At 36.6% G+C, this 19,891-nt stretch overlaps 2 protein-coding genes across 6 annotated transcripts in view; one reads left to right on the top strand and one right to left on the bottom strand.

The window, feature by feature from the left end:
• The first annotated feature begins 1,013 nt into the window (after window positions 1-1,013).
• The window catches only part of LOC116181749, a 38,843-nt gene continuing 19,965 nt past the window's right edge, over window positions 1,014-19,891 (top strand). For 4 of the 5 annotated variants that reach the window (XR_004147325.1, XR_004147326.1, XM_031502170.1 and 1 more), the window contains exons 1-7: window positions 1,014-1,151; window positions 5,303-5,389; window positions 18,637-18,790; window positions 18,832-19,118; window positions 19,335-19,440; window positions 19,487-19,614; window positions 19,663-19,884. Coding sequence is in view for 3 of the 5 variants with exons in the window: in XM_031502170.1 (XP_031358030.1) it covers window positions 1,146-1,151; window positions 5,303-5,389; window positions 18,637-18,790; window positions 18,832-19,118; window positions 19,335-19,440; window positions 19,487-19,614; window positions 19,663-19,884 (990 nt within the window). In the remaining 2 variants the exon portion in view is untranslated. The remainder of the gene's footprint in view (window positions 1,152-5,302; window positions 5,390-18,636; window positions 18,791-18,831; window positions 19,119-19,334; window positions 19,441-19,486; window positions 19,615-19,662; window positions 19,885-19,891) is intronic. The other variant, XM_031502171.1, reaches the window with a different exon arrangement.
• On the bottom strand, window positions 5,229-13,698 carry LOC116181750 (zinc finger protein 728-like). Its single transcript, XM_031502172.1, has 3 exons — window positions 13,316-13,698; window positions 11,455-13,267; window positions 5,229-7,080 (listed from the first exon to the last, which is right to left on the bottom strand). Exons 1-3 carry the CDS (start codon window positions 13,475-13,477, stop codon window positions 6,380-6,382), a joined length of 2,676 nt encoding a protein of 891 aa, XP_031358032.1. The 5' UTR covers window positions 13,478-13,698; the 3' UTR covers window positions 5,229-6,379.

The following is a 19,891-nucleotide window of genomic DNA, read 5'->3' on the forward strand; positions in this document are numbered from 1 at the left end:
CGGATATTAAATCTGTAACTAATACTAAAAAAGAATCAATAATTCAAATAACCTTACACTAAAAAAATCCAAAATTTTGATCAACCACGGGTTACCTTTACAACATCTATATAATATAAGCATAAACTAGACGTTAAATTCAAGAAAAGTACTTTACGATGCTGAATAACTAAACTTTTATTGATCTAATCAATTCAAAAAGAAGGGATAACATTAAGTGCAGAAAAGTAGAAAGCGTGTACTCTAGTAACAAGACAAAGAAGTACCATAAGAAACGTATAACACCAGGATAGCCTCTAACGGCAAAACAAAGAACATCGTAAAAGAAACCTATACTAATATAATAACAAATTTACTACAGGAATTAACTTACGCCCAGTGCCCGAAGAGTTTATGATGGGTTTAAAGAAATAAATCTTTCCTCCAGCGTGAATTTGAAGGTAGGTACCTGTACCGACTGAAAATTTTGAATACCTCCGTTACGGCTTGAAGTATATTTGACATAATTGAAAATTAATCTTGATTCCTCCCGTCCATTTTCAATTTAATCTTACTATCTGGCTTAGTATTTTAAAAGAGGACAGACAGACAAAGTAACATCGTTAGTGCTAATAAATTCAAGACCACCAACTATGCAAATGAATTAAACTATGGAAGCGCCATATTGAGGTAGAGGTTATAGTCCAGGCGAGGAGGAGACCTTCCTCCTTTGAGACCTGAAGTTGAAATTGATCTCTTCTTGTTTCTTTCGTTCGACAGTTTTTTTTGAATATCCAACGAAGAATGCAAAATGGGAGATAGGTACAAAAAAGGGCCCAACTGTGGTGTTCAAATTTGGATACTCGAAACCAAAACAAAATAAAACGTCGTGGTAGCCGGAGTATTAAAAAATCAGAGACCAAGAGTTAGCGTGTTTTAGATAACAACGTCTTGGTATTCCTAGCTGTATAAATACCGACAATTTTGGCATTCTGTCAAAGCGGTCGTCTAATATTAGATTTAGCGTGGCCATAGTCATCAAAAGATCGCCGATCGTTGCTCTGGTTGCAAGATAGTGCTCGAAACGATTTTGATGTGCATTTTGGTGTAACCGCTTGCTTTCTCTACCGATCATAAGGATTATATAAATACACACCCGGCAGCAAATGAACGTAAGTTTTTCCCCTCGTGCATATTTTTACGTTTCGGTCGGTCGTAAATTGCGATTGTAAAAATTGGCCAAAATTTTAAAATCCGCGTTAGATCAATATTTACACAAGTGATCACCGACCTCATTACTTAAAGTGCCGTTTTACGACACTTTAAACAAGCATTGGCAAAAAATCAAAATAAAGCGGAAGTAGGTACCCCCCGTAGGCGCAAATGTACCTGATGGTCATATCATGGACCCGAAGGGGGATAGAAGCGCGTGGGCTTAATTTTCAAGGCACAAATTTTAAAACATTTAATAAATGTAAAATAATCATTATATTTAGATACCCAAATATACATTTTTGTGCGGAAGAACTATTTATATACTTACATCAACTACTCTATAAATAACCGGCTTGTAAAACTAATTTAGTTTTAAAATTACGCACTTGAGTTTTTGGAATTTAATTGCAGTTTTTGAAATGCTCTACGTGAGGGCGTCTGGTCTATGTTGACCCAATCAGCATAAGAACTTTCATCTACTCGCTGCTCTTAAGTTGCTGAAACGTTATATTTGATCTAGATTACTTCCTTTCAATATCTATTCCACTCAATAATTTATGAATTCTAAGCTTCTTTGAGAAGGGCTACAAATTAACTACAGTGAGACTCTTTCAGAATTTTTGCACATACTAAACCATTAGGGAAAGCAGAACTAGAGAGACTTGCTACAATGAGTGGCACAAAAGACTCGGAAGCTAGGGAAACGCGAAAAAATAGGTAACGTTTTAGGAAAAATCCTTGCTAAACCCCAGAACTGGACGTGAATTGAATTCATCATTTATAATTTAAAAAAAAGTTCAGTTAATTATTATAAATAGCTGTTTCAGTTCATAATCAAAATAAAAAGCTTAACCTTTTTTGTGTCTGCAACCGAATATGTTTAAAGGATCTACAAGCAAGTCTCGCAATACAATACAAAATCAAGTCTATCTCTTCAACAAATTACATTATATTGAAAACAAAAGAACAGTGATGTTTCTTAATACGTGAAATATTTACAGAAGATGCTCTGTGTGCCCTCCTTCCACTTAAACACAGGCAGTTCAGCTACTTCAGTCAAATGCAGGAAAACAAAAATATTCAAATAAGACACAAAATCAACTCTATCTCTGAAACACTTAGTTTACGGACCTATGATTATTAAGACTTTTTTGTTTCTTTTCATGAGTACTATGCGTGGATAAAATATTGGACTTTTTTTGAAACACCCAGTACCTATACAATTTGACCCCGAATAGCGAATGCCCTAAAAAATGACAGACCACCCAGCAGACACTTTACGTTTAAAAACAGTTGGCGCTTTAAAAGGATAAATTCGGTATTGGTAGTTTGGTATACGTTTTTGTGTAGACCGATTTTATACCTATGCTTAAAATACGATTTTTCTACGTTGATAATACGTATAATCGTTTTTTAGCACTCGTTTTATAAACGTATATAACACCACTTTAATACACGCATATAAATCGTATATTAATGTGAATAGTGCGGGGGTTATAGGTTTCAACCTTGCATTTTGTGATAACTTTATGAAACTTGCTGTGTACGGTATACATTGCAAAACTTTCAGAGGATGTTCTAGACACCCTAAGGTTCAATTTCAGCTATGCCGCCACCCCCCGCAACCCCGGACGGCACTTGCTATAGCGGGTTTCTTAAGTGCAAGGTAGCATTTCAATACCCGCTCATAAAATGGGTCAAAAATGTATATCCAGGGTTTGTTTTGTACTTTCTTACATCTAGGAAGGTTGAAGGGAATTGTCAAATCCCCAGGGAGAATTTATGTAGGGTATTTTAGGTGGTTTACCTATTTTTAAGGCGCTTTTAACAGTGCAAGATAGGGCTCAATAATTTTAGCGCCGTAGATATTGTTAACTTTCCTTTCAGCATTGTAATGTCTCAATAAATACTTTAGAGCATAGTTAACTATATAATATTCAATAGAGCAGCCAAAAGAGGTCTCCGTCACGATTTTACTGTCCGCACTAGCAAAGATCTAGTATGATCTTTGGCACTAGGGAATGCAATACCGGGATTGCGGGATCCCGCAGCATTTTTGCGAGATTAATCCCGCACATAAATCGAGGGATATGCGAGACTGAGGAATTTGTCGACCAAGGTGACGACTCTGTTTACTTTGTTAATGAAACTGATAACGGCGAATTATTTTTTAAATAATTGTTAAACTTTTTTCGTTAAAAATGATTTTTGAGGCACTTTAGAAGACTTTTTGTGCTTTACAGGCAAGGTTTTTTTGAGTTCTAAGTTAGGCCGAAGGTACTTTTTTGTTAAATATTGTGATAATTAGCGATTTATTTTAATACAGAAGTTAACCGCACAGAATTGCTTATTTGCCAATTTATTTAAAGTTTTGCGAGATCCCGCAAATTCCGGGATCCCGCGGGATTAACATCTAACAATCCCGCAAATACCGGGATTGAGATTTTGCTGCGGGATTGCATTCCCTACTAGAAACCAATTTCGAAAGAAAATTCAAAGGGCTGTAACTTTTGAACTAGTAGCCCAATCTAGGAACTGTTTGAAATTATGGATTCTAAGGCCACATTCTATAAGAAAAATTTTTTTCCGGGTCGATTTGAGACAATTTTTTTTTTCGGGCTCAAAAAAAAGGCAGTAAATAAATTCTCCCTGGGTATTTGACAATTCCCTTCAACCTTCCTAGATGTAAGAAAATACAAAACAAACCCTGGACATACATTTTTGACCCATTGTATGGGTGGGTATTGAAATGCTACCCTGCGCTTAAGAAACCCGCTATAGCAAGTGCCGTTCGGGGTTGCGGGGGTGGCGGCATAGCTGAAATTGAACCTTCGGGTGTCTAGAACATCCTCTGAAAATTTCATAAAGTTATCACAAAATGCAAGGTTGAAACCTATTTTGGCTCTTAACCCCTGCACTAGAAATAATAAACGCATAATATTCCTACAAGAATACAGCGAACATTATTATGCGTATTATATACGTAGGGTTTTAAGTCTACAATAAACGCTTTTTATACGGAACTGTGTTGCTAGGGCAACGGCAAATTTGAAGACATCTTTTATCAACAGGCTGTGGGGCAGAATTACATAACACATTGAACTTTTTCTGGCATACAGGCAAAAGAGCAGTAGATAAATTTAAAACTTTGTGGTGCACCAACAATGGGGTGTCTGATCATGGAGTAGTGAATATAGTAGCATGATAATTTTGTAGGTACCTACTTCCACATTATTTTCTAAGCTCTTACTAGACGCATTGTCAGTTTTAATAAATATAATAATAATACAATCTATTTGTGCTTGTTTATATCAATACTTTTAATAGCAATAGATGGCGTCACATGTAACGATATTGTAGAGTCACAGTATATCCTGTGGTAGAGTGGTAATATAAATAAAATGAAATTGTAAACAGAAAGTTCATCTGGCCATAAGATGAAACTAATTAATATGATATAACTACTTTCAATAAATGCACTTCTATTATTTATAATTAAATCAGTTTTGATAAATTACCGGGCCCCAGCGGCGGGCGGGGGAGTTATGCAACAGTCTAACACCACGCTAATGATTAAACCGGAGGGTATCCAGGTATCTTTGGGCCTGTTTTATTCAAATATACCCTATGATTATCTAAATGGCCCACGCCAAGATTGTCAGATGACCTTTATATTGTTTGATCTGCGCCGTTTCATAGAGTGCGCATGCGAAAGAAACATAATGTGATGGACTAAGAACGCATTTTCCGTCATCGCCACAGTCCTCTAAATTTAGCTAGTAGTTTTGTTGGTGCGCCCTGTATAAACACTAATTATCTGACGTCATAAGTCTGTTCATGGATTCTCCGCTTGTTTGAAATATTGAATTTGTTTTGATTGTTCCTGTTCTACTTGGTCACATTGTATTTGTACACGATTTTTCTCACTGTGACCAAAGATCATATACTACACTCTTTGACTGACTCAAAACGTCACTAGACTAAATAAAAATAAATTTGTTTATAGCCGAAATGACGATAATTTATGAAAAAAGTTTGTAAAAATATTTAATATACTAAATATCAAAGACAGTGTATATAAATGAAATTCTAACATCTTGAATTACAGAATAAGGGCGATAACAAGTGGCGCCCAATGGCGATATCGAACCCCTCCACAAAGCTGAGACTTGCGCGCAACATGCCCCAGTGGGTGGTAAGTAAATAAAATTAAATAATACATAAATAATTATTGCGACATCTTTAAATAGAATATATAAATTCATCTTTAATTTACGATTGCTTTCTTGCAAGGAACAGTCGAAAATAATATATATTATACAAAATACTTTACACTATAAAATTTATACTCCTTTAATCACAAACGGTTAGCTCTCGTAATTTAAATTACGGCGATGTATATAATAGCGGTCTAGAGATAAAGATTTGTGATGCTAGAGAGTGTAGGAAAGAACGATAACATAATACTTTTGAGGTTACGATCTAACATGTGTATTATTTACACAATATTAATACAAAACGAAAGCTCTTCTGTAAAATATCTGCATGTCTTATTCTAAATGTTTGTATAAATAAAAATATGGGTATAAAAAAAGTACAAAAGAAGATCTGTGTAAAAAAGCAAGTGTGTTCAAAGAAAGTGTCATGAAAATTTTTTGTAGCATTTTTTGAGGTATATACAGTAATATATCTGTTTTGCCCTGAGGTACGTTACAAAGATTTTGAACACACTACATTTGCAGGTATAAGAACAAATTAATAAATATCTTTGCTATTCTATGTACATCTCGTTTGTCAGTACGTACAAATTCTACGGTGACAATTAAAATAAAATCACCTTCGTTATTTAAAGCTCTAAATTAGTCAGTCCGTACAAGTATTTCATGATGTGCTTGATGTGATGTAAAGATAATGTAATGTCATGGATTCAGTGGTGCAATTTGACCCTTATGATGTAATACTGAATTAAACAATAGCTATAAGTTCAAATAAACAAAATTTTCCAAGACCTGCTTAAGGAAAAAAACATTGATCACCTCTGTGATTAATTACATAAATCGATCATAAATAAGAATACTGTTTCCCATAGTCTCTTTCAATTAGTCACAGCCAATTTGATCTACTTAGCTTGTAAACAATCGAAAGTCGACAATTGCAAATTTGTATGTACTGACTTCATAACCTACTAAGCGGACTTAGAATCTACTTCTACCATTGCATTTAACACTTCTGCGTTTTTGCTCGAATGCGTCTTTCTAATGTGTGCCATTAAATATCGTTTCTTTTTAAATTTGCTAGGGCAAAGCTCGCACGTGTACTTTCGTTCGTTTGCCGGATCCTCCGAATGGCATTTGCTGTGATTATTTAACTCCTGCTCCGCGGAAAACGTCGTATGGCAAATGTTACACGCGTACATGCCGCTGTGCTCGACTAGATGCCTCGAGAGATCGCGCGATTCCTTAAACTCCTCGGGACACAGATGGCACCTGTATGTAATGGTCTTGTCGTGCTCGTGCATGTGCTCGCGCAAATATCGAATTCTTTGAAACGACAGGCCGCAACTGCCGCACTGGGAGAACGCGTTGTTGTCGTGCGCCGCGGTTATGTGAAGTTTCAGGTCGCGGATAATACTGTACTCCTTTAGGCAGGTGCCGCATCGTACGAAGCCGTTGTGCTGTCGCAAGTGTCGCGTTAGTTGGAACGCTTCGTAAAAGGGCGTCTGGCAGAGGTGGCAAACGTACTGGATTGCCTTTAAGTGGATGTTGTTCAGGTGTCTCTTCAGGTCGTGCTTTCTTCTGTATAGCTTGAGACAAAAGACGCACTGCTGCTTTCCGTTCACCAGTTCCGGTTTTATAGGCGGCGGCGGAATCTGAGGCAAAGCCTCACCTGTAATTGATTAATTCTGTGTAGAATATAATTTGAAAGTGAAGAAATAAATGTCATTTCAATGGTACAACCCAGAACATGAGATTAAGTTATTCCGCCCCTAACACATCTTTCATTTTTTTAAACCGGTGAGTTACGATCTTTTGTTTCATGGCTGCTGAGAGCAAAATAAAATTAAAAGAGACACATTTTGAAGCTTGGGGGGGGGGAGGTAACACCCATACTTTTTTATTTGGAAAGCATTTGGTGTCATCTACCTCTCAATTCCATTCTTGCATGTTGCACCCTGTATAATATGTAGGTATCATTTGTCACAAGTCATCAGATGTCGATGTTTTAGATCATGTTAAGAAACTTTTAAAGAATAAAATTGTTTTCCGTTTGTATGTACAGGGTGGTCCAACTTGGGCACTTTCTTTATTTTGAGACCTCAATTTTGAAACAATCGCTGGCGCAAACAGAATTCAGCTATCTTTAATTGTTTGGCCGCTAGAGGGCGTTTTTTCGAAATTTGTCGATTTCTTTAACACCCCATAACTTTCTTACTAAAAATAATTGATTTTGGCAAATTCTTTCCTAGAAGACTTTTATGTAGAATCAATCGCGATACACAGTTTTTATACAGGGTGTTTAGTTTTTTTATACGACCCTAAACTACATTTTTCAGATGGACCGCCCTATATATTTTGGCGTTTTTGAAAAGAGCGTAAAATTATGATATATCACTTGTGATAATTAAATATTATTTGGAATATTGCATTTTATACATTGAAATATGTTTATTGCAGACATCTAGGTTTCCATGGCGAACAAAAGATGGCAGGATTTTTTAAAACCACAATGTCTTGGGCTCTCTGGAAATTTTTATTAGTTCCAAATATTGTTCATTTCAAATAACACATAAACAAAGAACGTGAAAACTTATATGCATAAAACAAATAAGTAATATAATATACAGGGTCGTTATTAAAGATGGAACCAAAGCTCTCACATTCAAACCGTTTGAGACATAAACATGAAAATTAGAATGCTACCATTTGAACCATTTTTTTAACCTTGAAATATTTGAAATAATTTCAAATATTTCAAGGTTAAAAAAATGTTTTGGACGTGGTTTTTGAGTGCGACCGCCATCTTGAATTTTTTTTAATGGCAATATAGGTCATGAGATAAGTCATTAGAAAGCTAATTTTTCTCTTTTTCATACTATCTTAAACATGTATGCTGTTAAATTAGAAAATACTGCATAAAAAATTGACCTTGCCATACGATTAGCTAATGCATTGCAGTTTAAATAAACAGAACGTCAAAAATTAACAAAAAAAAAGCAATCAGTAAGTGACAGAAACACAATATATATGGTTTGCTTCCTTATTACATCAGAAATAAATCTTAATTTTGTAAAATATGAAACATTTGACAGTTTTTCTCCATTATTTCTAATTTAACACCACTCATGATTAAGGTAGTAAGAAAGAAAAAAAATAAGCTTTCTAACCACATGACCTATGTTGCTATTTAAAAAAAATCAAAATGGCTATCGCACTCAAAAACCATGTGGCAAAAAAATTTATAACCTCAAAATATGATAAATAATCTCAAATGGAAGCTTTCTAGAGACTCCCCTCTTTAAAATTCATTTATTAAGATCGGTTCACACGTTTGGTAGATTTGTTCATTCCCATATAGTTGCGATTTCACCTACCACTACTAGACGCTCCCCTTAATCGACGTTGTATCTCTTCCGAGATCCTAATGGGCACTATATGCTTAAATCCAAATTGCTATCACATGTATAGGGTGAGTCAACAATTGCGCGGAGTAACTTGAAGATAAGATTTTTCGATAGTGGTTTTGTATTATGATATGGTTGATTACTCTCCACATTTTAAAATATTTGGAATTATACAGGGTGCGCCTACATAGTAGGGCGCCAAAATGGTACATTTTTTTTAAATGGAACCCTCTGTATTTGAATGCATTTTTGAATTCTACGTGTACGTATTTTTTATTATAATTATGGTTAATATCCGAAAAGCCAGTAGTTTTAAAGATAATTCGGTTTTTAAGAAAAATTGGGCATTTGCAAGCGTTAGTATATTGTCAAAATTATCACTTAAATTTTGATTCCAGGTTTTATATCTTTTATCCTGGATTAAGTAAAAGTACTATAAAACGTTAAAAAAAATAGCTTAAAGAGTGTTTTTGTCTAGATCCAAAGTTACAAAACTTCATATTAAAAATCTCACTGTTTTTAAATGGAACACCCTGTATATTGTTCTGTCATCTTCTAGCTCCTCCAAAAACCTTCAACTTTTGATAATAATGTCCTATACCAGGGGTCGGCAACCTAATGAAACGGACGAGCCAAAAATTACAATTTACAAAATTTCCTAGTTTTGAAAGAGCCACAAAAATTTTTTGATTCAATATTATAGTATTTGGCTATATACAGGGTACCTGGTAAAAAATATTGGTGGTTGCGGATCTACAGAAATTATTTTTGAATGTACAGCGTGTCCCATTTTTACGATGTCAATAAATAACTGATCTTTTTAAATAGAACATCACAAAAGTACCTACTCATTAATTAGTTACGTGTTTATACATCGGAGTAGGCTGCTATAATAAAAAAACATAAGAATGCCAGAAAGTAAACAAGTGTCACGAATTAGATTTCCAAAATTTCCTATATACTTTCAAGATTTCCCCCACACTTCCATGTTTTAGATAACATAATAGAAAAACATACTGTGCAGCGACGTCGGAAGTATGGGTCAGACGCCCCCTCAGTTTTTACACAGGGGGGGCCGCGCCCCCTCTAAGAATGAGTAGATAAATCACTCAAAAGCGACTAACACGTCTTCTACTGCATGATGTGCATGCAGAAATTACAAAAAGTGTAGAAGTAGAGGATATACAGGGTGTTTACGGTCTTCTCTGTATCCTTTTAAGGGGCAGCAGTACAGCTCAAAAGGAATCGACAAACCCCAAAACACCTTAGTAAAAAATAATTTAAGTGGACAATGCTGATTGAGTAGTAAGATTGCTAGATTTGTACGCAGTTGTACAATGTTGTTAATGTAAAATGTTAATGTGAAAAATAAAACAAATATTATCTCGCTTATTAAATAACTTTTACGTACTCTTTGCTTTTACTAAGGTGTGGGGTTTGTCGACTCCTTTTGAGCTGTACTGCCGCCCCTTAAAATGATACAGAGAAGACCGTAAACACCCTGTATTGAAAAGATTTGACAGCAAAACTGCGGAAAAGCGGAAAGTTTTTGGATATATTTAATTTTGTATACTTGCTTTTCTTTACAATGCTCAATAGTGCAATAAATAGAAACAACATTTTTGTAACTTTTCTAGTTCTTCATTATTTTTTAAATAAAATATTAATGATCTATGGCTATGGTTTTCTCAATCGAGTCAAGTGTCTCTAAGTTGCTCATTTGCATATAACTATAGACATCCTCCGACACTTTTTTAAATTTTTTTTAAAACTTTTCCTTCAAAAATACATTATTTGATTGATTAAATAAGCAGGTTTCAGGGTCACTTAAAAAACCCACTGCTTTGCATTAATTCGTACACAACTTTGCATGGGAGGGACCTTTCAGACTCCATGGTCGCTGATTTTTGCCCCCCCCCCTTCCGTTATTCACTTCCGACGTCGCTGATACTGTGTGGTACGTACAGTCATTGACAAACGTAATGATCGCCTAATAGATAAACTCCGCATAAGTAACCAATATGCCTATCAGATCAGGCTCAGTCGGTTTATTCAAGTATTAGCATTATGCGGGTCACTTTGTAATTGGGCAAAAGCCTGTTGAGGGCCCAGAACAAGAGAGGGACAATAAATAAATAAAATTAAAAAAAAATAAATATTGGAAAGACAAGTAGGAATCGTTGTCTATTTAATGTGATTTATTTAGTTTAATTCTCTTTTTTTATGTTATATCATGTTGTTATATTGAGGAATAAAATATATTATTATTATTAAATACCTTAATTTGTTGGGTTGCATTCCCAAGTGGCCCATTGCATTCAAATGGTTGGGTGCGTATGGTGCAGGATTTACATTCGGCGATCATTACTTTTGTCAATGACTGTACATCATTTTAAACATAAAAAATAAATCCTGCTATCCAATTAATTTACAGTCATGCATACTTGTATATCTACGATTGATTCTTAAAATCGCATGGGTCACCCTGTTTCCCCCTTTTAATAACACAATCAATAATTAAATTTGGGAATATTTATTGAATCTTTTTATCCTTGTGTGGATGACTATACGATTTTGGGCGTCTCCTAAGGAGTGGGGGGGGGGGGGTTTTTGAATTGTTTACACGCAACGCTACCTACCTTTCACGCTATCATCACCTGACCCCTGAACTTCCGGTTCACACTCCATATTTACGTCGGTTAAAATATCGCTTTTGCTCGAATCCGCGTCGGACTTGCTTCCGCCTAACTTCAAGTCGGCAACGTCTTCGTCCACTTCCATCGACGTTTCACTAACTACCGGCTCTGAAACCTCTTCGGCCTCCCCTATTTTTTCCACAATCTCGTGCGAATTTTTCAAATTTCTTAAATTAATTTTGATTTTCAATCCCTGTCCTTGGGACGACTTCGCCTCGTCCACGACTTCCTCCACGATTTCATTCGACTCGCCCGACTTATCACAATTTGGGTTGGTTTCCGTTGACTCGTCCTCGTCCGGCTGCGTCTCGGATTGCTCCTGGTTTTTCTCCCCTCCGTCCTCCTGCTTCTCCGTAATGTACTTGTCTTTATTAAACACCTTTAGTCTGTAGTCGTTTTTTCGAAAATGCAACTTGATATGTAACTGTAGATAGGATTGCGTGGAGAATTCTCGATTGCAAATATCACATTTGGCGTTCTTCATCCCCTTAACGAAGTACTTCCTTCGCTGCGGCTGATGTCGTTTAAACTTGTGCCTCGAGAGACCGTGCGAATTGTGAAAGCTTCTCGGGCAGATATCGCACTTGAATTCGAGATTTAAGTTCGGTTCCCCTTCGTCGTCGCTCGCCTCGTGGTTGTTCGGCGACGCCTCGACCGACGCAGGGAATAAAATCGCCTCGTTATGCACCGAGAGATCCTCGAGCGTAATCATATCCTTCGAGAAGGCGTTGCTTTTGTGCGACGCGTGTCGTTTCATATGCGTTTCGTATTGGTTCTGCAACGCGTAGACGGTCGAGCAGTGTTTGCATCTGTACGGAAATTCGCCCGAGTGTATTTGTCGTATGTGAGCGTATAAGGATTTAATCGTGTCGCACATTTGTCCGCAAAGTTCACAGATAACCGATTTCACTTGGGTTTTGTCCGCCATGAAGTGGTCGAGATTTAAAAAGTCGAGATCCGGTAGCATGTAGTTCTTCTTCGGGCGGATGGGTACAAACGTATTTGTTGGAATTACAGGTGGTACAAAGGTCTTCTCGACCTTTACGGAGCTGTCCAGTTTCGTGTCGGGGAGAGGTGCAAATGTCTCAATGGTATCAGTCAGTTTCGCTAGCGAAGGTATCGCTTTCAGTTCAGAATCGGCGTTTACCTCATCACACTCCTTTGGAGTTTTACAGTCGTCTTCACAGTCGAAACACGTCGGATCAATTTCCACACTCAACTCTTCGGTTTTACTGTTCGTTAACAGATTAGATATGTTGACGTCCTCCTGTGTTCTTAGCGGTAATTGCGGAATTGACAGTTTCACATCATTTGTTGGCGATACAATGGGAAGAATCTTATGAAGCGTATTGTTGATATTTACAAACATATTCTGATTTAAATCGTTGGGTGGCAGTTTAGCATTCTTCGTGAAGGGCTTCGCAGCGGGAGGAGGAACTATATTTAAATAAACATTCTGGAATGGATTTGCTTGTGCTACATTCGCTATCTGAGGGTAAAACTGTTGGTACGACTTAACATTTAAAAAAAGTTGCTGTTGAAACTGTTCCAATTCTTTTTGGCGTGATATGTAATCTTCGACGTGTTCCTCGTTTACTTCAAACCCGTCAGATTCCTTTTCAGACTGTTTCAGCTCCTCTATGTAGTTTTCGAACAACTTCGTCGCTTGTAAACACTGGGTTTTGAATTCGTACGCTAAGTTTAAGTTTTGTACACAAACCGGGCACATTAGAATACTGCTGTTTGTTGGCCATTCCTGAAATCTCAGTGACAAAATCTGGGTACGATCTCAAATGCTACATACCACTTCGGACACACATAGCTTGAGTTTATTTATCAGGGGGTCTGATTCTGTGTCGTTCTTGGTGATATCTACGAGAGGATTTTCGTTTTTTAGGCATACTCGACAAAATTCGCTTATATAATACATATTATAATTCAAGTATCGCCTTAAATCCTCATCCATGAGTTAAATTTCATTTTAACCGATGCTATTTTTGTAAAGATTAGTTCTGACATTTTTCTCGTCAAATACCTAACCCAAAAATAAAGATCAATGACCTAACATTGACACCAACCGCTCACTGCTGCCAAATACGAATAAAATGAAATCCCTGCAAAAATTTGAATTTATTTTGGGAAAAAGTGCTATTATTAAAAATCGCTCATAAAAATATTATTTCGCATTCTTTACCAGAACGGTCATTTTTCTTGTTCAATGAATATGCGTGGAGGTATTTAACAACCTTTGGTGCAATTCGAGAGGGTAGCCCCTATGGCCATATACATGAACCTACCATTTATAGTACCATTGATTGTTGTGTGTATAATCAATGATAGTACTAATAGAAATATTCTTACCGATTGTTAACGAAACTCCCCCACAAAAATGATAACAAATTCAAAAATTTGTATAATTTCTACTGCTGTTTGTCACTACAGTTCAATCATTCCCTTTTAATGAACACATATTTTTCTTTTCTTTTTATATCAGAATTTTCAACTGGAGCACACCTGATGTACAGTTCTGTTTTATAGAGACGATGTTCTATATTCTCAGTATTTCGTGTTCTATGCCATTCCTTGCTCTTCGTTTTCGTTATGAGTTCTCTGATGTATACCTAATAAATGGGGTAGCTTGTTGAACAAGTGTTGTGAAGTCCTGAACTGCAGCATCCAATCGTCTGAATTTTTAATGCTTATCCTTAGGTTGACATTTCTTTCCATACCTACATGCACGAAAGGTGCCCTACTGAGTATTTCTTGATGTGGGGAAGTGATTTTTTGCATATCACGAGAGCTAGGGTTGCTAGAGGATTGGTGTATGATCTGAAGAAAGGTCAAAGTTAGATTCAATTTGGATATGATTAAGCCACACACTTTTTAAGGTGGTAAGTCAGGTATCTTGTTGGGCTCGCCTGGCCAATAAGATGGCTCTCCAATCACCGTCTGCGATGAACTTGTATCCTCGTAAGATATAGGGTGTCGTAGAGGACTAATACAGGGATATTCATGTAGAAGTAGACATAGGGATTTCCTATGTCTGCATTTAAACGATAAAGTCTTCTGAAGGACGCCTAATTTTATGCAACCAAAATAACTACCTGCAACAAATGAAGATCTGCCTGTCATATTAATTAATTTGAATATTTTCGCTTTGACTTCCGCATTCTAATTTTCGTTCGTGTGCGATATACACGGTGTCCATTTTTCGAGTGCCACTATGGGGATCTCACTTATCTTAAAAGATAGAAAGTTGGTTAAATGGGGGCAAAGTTGCAAATTTCCGTGATGAATAAGAATCTGAGAAGAAATTTGAAATATCTTCAATAGGTTTGAAGATATCGCAAAAACAGGATGCCATATTTGAAATCTCCATTAAAAAGTGTCCGAATAATGTGTTAATTAGAAATGTCTACTACGATTAGTTTATCATACAAAAATTTCTGATTTTCGTTTTTTTGCGATGTCTTCAAAACTATTGAAGATATTTCAAATTTCAGATTCTTATTCAGTACGAAAATTGGTAACTTTGTCCCCATTTAACCAACTTTCTATCTTTTAAGATAAGTGAGATCCCCATAGTGGCACTCGAAAAATGGACATCCTGTATTCAACTAAAGAAAAGGTTGATATTTCCAATTGGTATAGTGCCGGTAACAGTTAAAGGAGCTTAAGAGATTTATTTTCTGTGAAGCCAAAGCAACAATATTCAAATTAATAATAAAGATGACAGCGAGATATTTATTTGTTTCAAGAAGTTATTTTGGTTGCATAAAATTAGGCGTCCTTTAAAAGTAGGAATTTTAATGTAAAATTCATAACATGCGATTATTGGCTCCCCAAATTATTTTAGAGCAAAAATGTATTAAGGTTTTTTGTAGAAAAAAATTGTTTACGTCAATCAACCGTATTAGTTATCAATTTTTTGCATAATAAAGACGGAAATTGGAAAAATAAGCCCCGCATCTTTTTCAATAATACAAAAACTTCGCCAATATCCGTCATGCCATGGAATGTCTGCTACAAAACAAATTAAATTCTATCAAAAAGTATTATATTATTAGAACAGCAAATTCAACATATAGAAAGACCAAATTACTAAAAACGGTTTCCTAATATAACAATTTACAATAAATGTTCGAATAAGTCACCATTAACTGCAAGACAGTAACCAAGTCGATCATAAAATCCATTTTGAACTGCTGCTAATTGATAACTGGATCTTTTTGTTTTAGAAAATTCCATGGCATCGCAGATTATTGAAAAAGATGCGGGTTTTATTTTTCCAATTTTCCGTCTTTATTATGCAAAAAATTGAAAACTAATACGGTTGATTGACGTAGAAAATTTTTTTCTACAAAAAATCTGAATACATTTTTGCTCTAAAATAATTTGGGGAGCCAATAATCGCATGTTATGAATTTTACATTGTAATCCCTATGATGCGTTACACAAGTCACCACCCTGTATATTTATTTCCTATTATTTTTAAGTGGATGGCGTGTGTTTCTTGAACACGATGGGAATATTTTGAACAACCATTCGAAAAAGGTGGTTAAAAACAAGACTGGTAAATGCCATAAACTTTTCCAAATTGTTTATTGTTCGACCCCCCCCCCCTCTCCAATGTACTGTATTGTATGATACACAATGATATTAATATTCATGTACAGTGATTGAGTAATGATCGTAGAATAGGTAAATCACGCAGGGTACGCAATCAGCATTTGAATACCTTGTGCAGCTTGAAAATGTGAACCAAAAAATTAAGGTATCTCTTCCTTGAATAAACCGATTTGATAGGCATGTTGGTTACTTGTTAGGCAATCATTACTTTTGTTAATGATAGTACGTGCAGTACTATAGGTACATTACAGTGGCAAAATTACATAGAAATTCATGTTGTAAATGAATATGGTGAGAGTAACCTTAGCAATTCCCTTAAAAATGACCTCAGGGTTTCCGCAACCTATCGCCATGTATTAGACATATAGTAGTGAAGGGGAAAGCATAGAACCATAGAGCAACGAGCAGCGTAGAATAAAAGGAAATTAATATATGGCTGCATGCAGAATCCAATTTTGGTCTCGATGCCGGGTATTTTTGTACAGATCGATCGCGTTCGTTTTTTAAAAAAATAGGTACTAGCAAACCCCGGGAACCTCGTACCGCCTTTGGGAAATCACGTTTTTTGGGATAAGACATACACACCCGACGAACAATGGTAAGAAACTACCCACTAAATATACAAAAAAATTTCATAAAAATTGGTCGAGCCGTTTCGGAGTGTCTGTGCCACGAGATTTTTATATACACAGTGTCCATTTTTCGAGTGGCACTATGGGGATATCGCTTATCTTAAGAGATAAAAATTTAGTTAAATTAGGGCAAAGTTGCGCATTTTCGCGCTGAATAATAATCTGAAAAGAAATTTAAAATATCACCATAAACATTTCTTCATGGTAAACTAATCGTACTAGACATTGCTAAATAATACATTATTCAGAGACTTTTTAATGGATATTTCGAATATGGCATCCCGTTTTAAATATCTTTTAAGATGACGGAGACACACGTGGCAACTTTAGTTTTTCTTATGGGCGCCTTCTTGGATTTTGACATTTTGAGATTACGTTTTTTTTCTCTTTACAACGATATATCACACATGGTGGTTCAGTACCCATCACCTTTTTCCTAAAAATACAATTTTCATTTTCTGCGAAGAGTGCTTTGCAAAAACAAAATGTTCTATTGTTGTGAACAAAAGGTTGACTTATTTCAAGTAGTGTCATTAACGTTTGTGCTTCTTTTATTGTGCAAATATTATTTATTCTTATGTATTTTGTTCTAATTTGAATTATAATTGTCTTGCAAAACGATGGTTCAATTCTGTTCAAATGAAAATCGAATTCTCTCAACACAACTAGTTCCCTGTTACCCCGCCCACTCAAAAATAAAGGCAGCTAAATAAATAAATAAATAGCGCTGCAACCAGACAAATGGAAACTGTCAAACCTTTGTTCACAATAAATGAACGTTTTGTTTTTCCAAAGCACTCTTCTCGAAAACCTAAAAATTGTATTTTTAGGAAAAATGTGATACTGAACCACCATGTGTGATAATATATCATTGTAAAGAGAAAAAAAGACGTTATCTCAAAATGTCAAAATTCAAAATGGCTCGCATAAGAAAAACTAAAGTTGGCAGGTGTTTCTCCATCACCTTAAAAGTTATTAAAAACGGGATATCATATTCGAAATCTCCATTAAAAGGTGTCACAAGAAAGTTGGCATTGCGCATGCGCAAAACAACATTTTGAAAATGTTAATTTTACTTATTTACATATTTACATATAAAGTTTCATTTAAATATCTTCATAAATAAAAAAGTTAGCACTGCACATACGCAAAACCAAAAAATATGGGTATGCACGGAATCCCTAGACCAAGCCGTTTCAAATGAGCCCCATATCGCACAAATCGGTTCAGTGGTGTACAAGGAGTACGTGTGACGGACGGACGGACGACAAAATGCAATCAATAGCTATTTTTCACTTTGAGGAAAATACGCTACAAATAGAAAACACTTTCTTATTGCCACTTTTTGACAAGATACCGCTGAGAGATTTTCAATACAAAATTTCATTTCGGAAAAATTATCAACTTTATTTTTTATATGGATCGTAAAAAGTACATACTGCACCTATATTGAGTAGCATTTTTTATTACGAATCCAACGATAAAGGTATGTCATACACAAAAAAACAAAAGTTGGAAATTGTTGGTTTCAACAGGATGGTGCACTCGCGCACAAAGCTCTAATCGTGCAACAATACCCACCTATCGGACAAATTTCCTGCAAAATGAAAAAGTTATCCGATAGGTATTTTGGCACGATTAGAGCGTTATGCGCGGGTGCACCATCCTGTTGAAACCAACAATTTCCAACTTCGAATCCGTCTTTTCTTTAAAAAGTACAAACCCAAATCAAAGAATATGTTATTTATTGGATGAAAATGCTACTTTCTGATTATTCATTCTCATTAGCACTAGAATAAATGTATACAAAACGTTCACCAGGTGCACGAGTTGTCGATTTCATCTTATTCCAATTTGTTTTCAGAACAAAAGCGGTGGTGGTCCAGCGCCGCCGCCGATACCAGTCGATGAAAACAAAATGCACCAGAAATCGCACGATCCAGACTACGAAGTAATCGATTTTCAAAATCAGCAATACTCGAACACGCCGCCTTTACCAACAAAAAATCCACCAAAAGGTAACTGTATGGTTTCACATTAACCAATTAATAGTTGTTAGCCGCAGGTGGAGGACGCCATTGCGAATTGTGCGGCTCGTCGTCGGCCGCAGTCTCCTGCGACCAGTGCCGCCAGATCTTCTGCCCGTCGTGCGACGACATGTACCATCGACATCCGAAACGGCAAACCCACATTCGCAAGGCCGTGAGCATAGCAGATCCCATTCGCCCTCCGCTACCCCCAAAAGGAATACCTTGCCCCCCCGTACCGCCCCCTCGTCGTCATCGTCGCGCCGGTTCCGTCGGTCCCTCCCCATGTCCCAGCCCGATACCGTTTGGTAACAATCAGGTACCGACTTACGCAGTTTGTTTGTTTTCAAAGTGTTCAATGTTGTGAACACAACTACCCCAAATAATTTATTAATGCTTCAAAGCCTTATATAGTATGGTTGTCGAAAGCCCTCGTAAGTGGGCCAAAATCAATAACAATATTTACCCAACTAAAATTTTATCTGTGCCAAAAAGCATCTCGAGAAGTGAAGCGTTAGATTATTTCTCATTGCAGATGCCGACATCGTCGAGGAAGGACACTATTTTTTCGATCAAAGATCGATTTGGTAGTCTTAAGAAGATGATGGGAACCAGACCACTTCCACCGACCCCCAACAATTGTACGTTGACTTTCCGATAGCCAATTTATAATTGTTACCATTGCAGTTTATCCGTCAAATCCTCCACCTACAAGTGATCGATACCGTACACTTGCCAGTCCAAATCTCCAGCAACGATACAGGCAGCACCAAGCCGTTATGAGAGGGATGACTCCGTGTGATATGTCCGATCAGGTAGTTACGGTCATTACGTTGAGAAATCAAAGTCAGTGTGCGTTCTAGGCACTAAGTAGAGATAGTGGGTATCCCGACTGGGAGCAAGAGCGGTGGGGCAATCTGGGTCGGTCAGGAAGTACGTCGGGGTCCGAGGCTGGCCATCCGCGTTTGCAACGCAGAACCAGTCAATTATCTACTGGATCCAGTAGGGGGCATAGCGCGTCAGTCTTCGACTTGAATTCGCCAATGGATCGCCATCGACATTCACACGGGCCCCATATGCAGCAGGTAAAAG

Source organism: Photinus pyralis, unplaced genomic scaffold (genome assembly GCF_008802855.1).
Source record: "Photinus pyralis isolate 1611_PpyrPB1 unplaced genomic scaffold, Ppyr1.3 Ppyr1.4_unclustered_Scaffold19, whole genome shotgun sequence".
NCBI lineage: Eukaryota > Metazoa > Arthropoda > Insecta > Coleoptera > Lampyridae > Photinus > Photinus pyralis.